At 44.9% G+C, this 1,175-nt stretch overlaps 1 protein-coding gene across 1 annotated transcript; it reads left to right on the top strand.

The window, feature by feature from the left end:
- Positions 1–178: 178 nt before the first annotated feature.
- LOC116852106 (protein GVQW3-like) lies at positions 179–944 on the top strand. The gene is made up of 2 exons (XM_032832121.1): positions 179–653; positions 809–944. The coding sequence occupies exons 1-2, from the start codon at positions 211–213 to the stop codon at positions 942–944; spliced, it is 579 nt and encodes a 192-aa protein (XP_032688012.1). The 5' UTR covers positions 179–210.
- Positions 945–1,175: the final 231 nt, after the last annotated feature.

Consider the following 1,175-nt stretch of genomic DNA (forward strand, 5'->3'; position numbering starts at 1 on the left):
TATACGAGGTCTGTTCAAAAAGTATCGCGAATTTTGAATTTCCGCGGGTTACGTATATTCGATTTTTGATTTTTTTGTGGCGTTATGTTGGTACTCATGTTCCTCACTTATGCCGACAAGTTCAGCCATTTTGAATATTCAGTTTATGTTTGACAGCTGTTTTGCTTGGACTTGTTTTGGCTCGTCTTCGATTTTTGCCTATTCCAAAAAATGGATCAAAGAATCTGTATCAAATTTTGTGTGAAAAACAAAATTAAGTGCGCGGACGCATTCCGAATGTTGACTGTGGCATATGGTGAAGCTACCTTGGACCGAAGCAACGTTTATCGGTGGTACAAAATGTTCTCAGAGGGCCGAGAAGATGTGAACGACGAAGAGCGTGCCGGACGCCCGAGCACGTCAACAACAGACGAAAACATTGATGAAGTGAAGAAAATAGTATTGACCAATCGTCGAATCACCGTTAGAGAAGTTGCTGAGGACCTAAACATAGCGATTGGCTCGTGCCATTCGATTTTTACTAATGATTTGGGCATGAAACGGGTCGCCGCGAAATTCGTACCAAAATTGCTCAATTTCGACCAAAAACAGCATCGCATTAACATTGGGAGCTGTTGGACTCTGTCCGCGACGACCCAAATTTGCTCCAAAGGGTCATAACTGGTGACGAATCATGGGTTTATGGTTATGACGTGGAAACCAAAGCTCAATCATCCCAATGGAAGCTGCCGCACGAGCCAAGACCGAAAAAAGCGCGCCAAGTTCGGTCGAATGTGAAGGTTTTGCTTACAGTTTTCTTCGATTGCAGGGGCGTGGTGCATCATGAGTTTTTGCCACAGGGTAGAACGGTCAATAAGGAATATTACCTGCAAGTTATGCTCAATTTGCGCGAAGCAATCCGCCAGAAACGCCCGGAAGAACAAAAATTGGCTTTTGCACCATGATAACGCCCCTGCTCACACATCGTTGCTTGTGCGCGAATTTTTGGCCAAAAACAACACACTAATGATGCCGCAGCCACCGTATTCCCCAGACCTGGCCCCCTGTGACTTTTTCTTGTTCCCGAAACTGAAGAGGCACATGAAAGGACGACGCTACGCTACGATTGAGGAGATAAAGACGGCATCGAAGGAGGAGCTGAACAAGATCACAAAAAATGATTTTTTGAAGTGCTT

This window comes from Odontomachus brunneus, unplaced genomic scaffold (assembly GCF_010583005.1).
Source record: "Odontomachus brunneus isolate Ranch 3 - 2012 unplaced genomic scaffold, Obru_v1 Obru_scaffold_202, whole genome shotgun sequence".
NCBI lineage: Eukaryota > Metazoa > Arthropoda > Insecta > Hymenoptera > Formicidae > Odontomachus > Odontomachus brunneus.

Excerpts from the sequence above, each read along its gene's own strand:
- LOC116852106 (XM_032832121.1), top strand. The coding sequence starts at position 211 with ATGGATCAAAGAATCTGTATCAAATTTTGTGTGAAAAACAAAATTAAG. Across the intron at positions 654-808 it reads ACCCAAATTTGCTCCAAAGG|GGGCGTGGTGCATCATGAGT; the intron begins GTCATAACTGGT and ends CTTCGATTGCAG.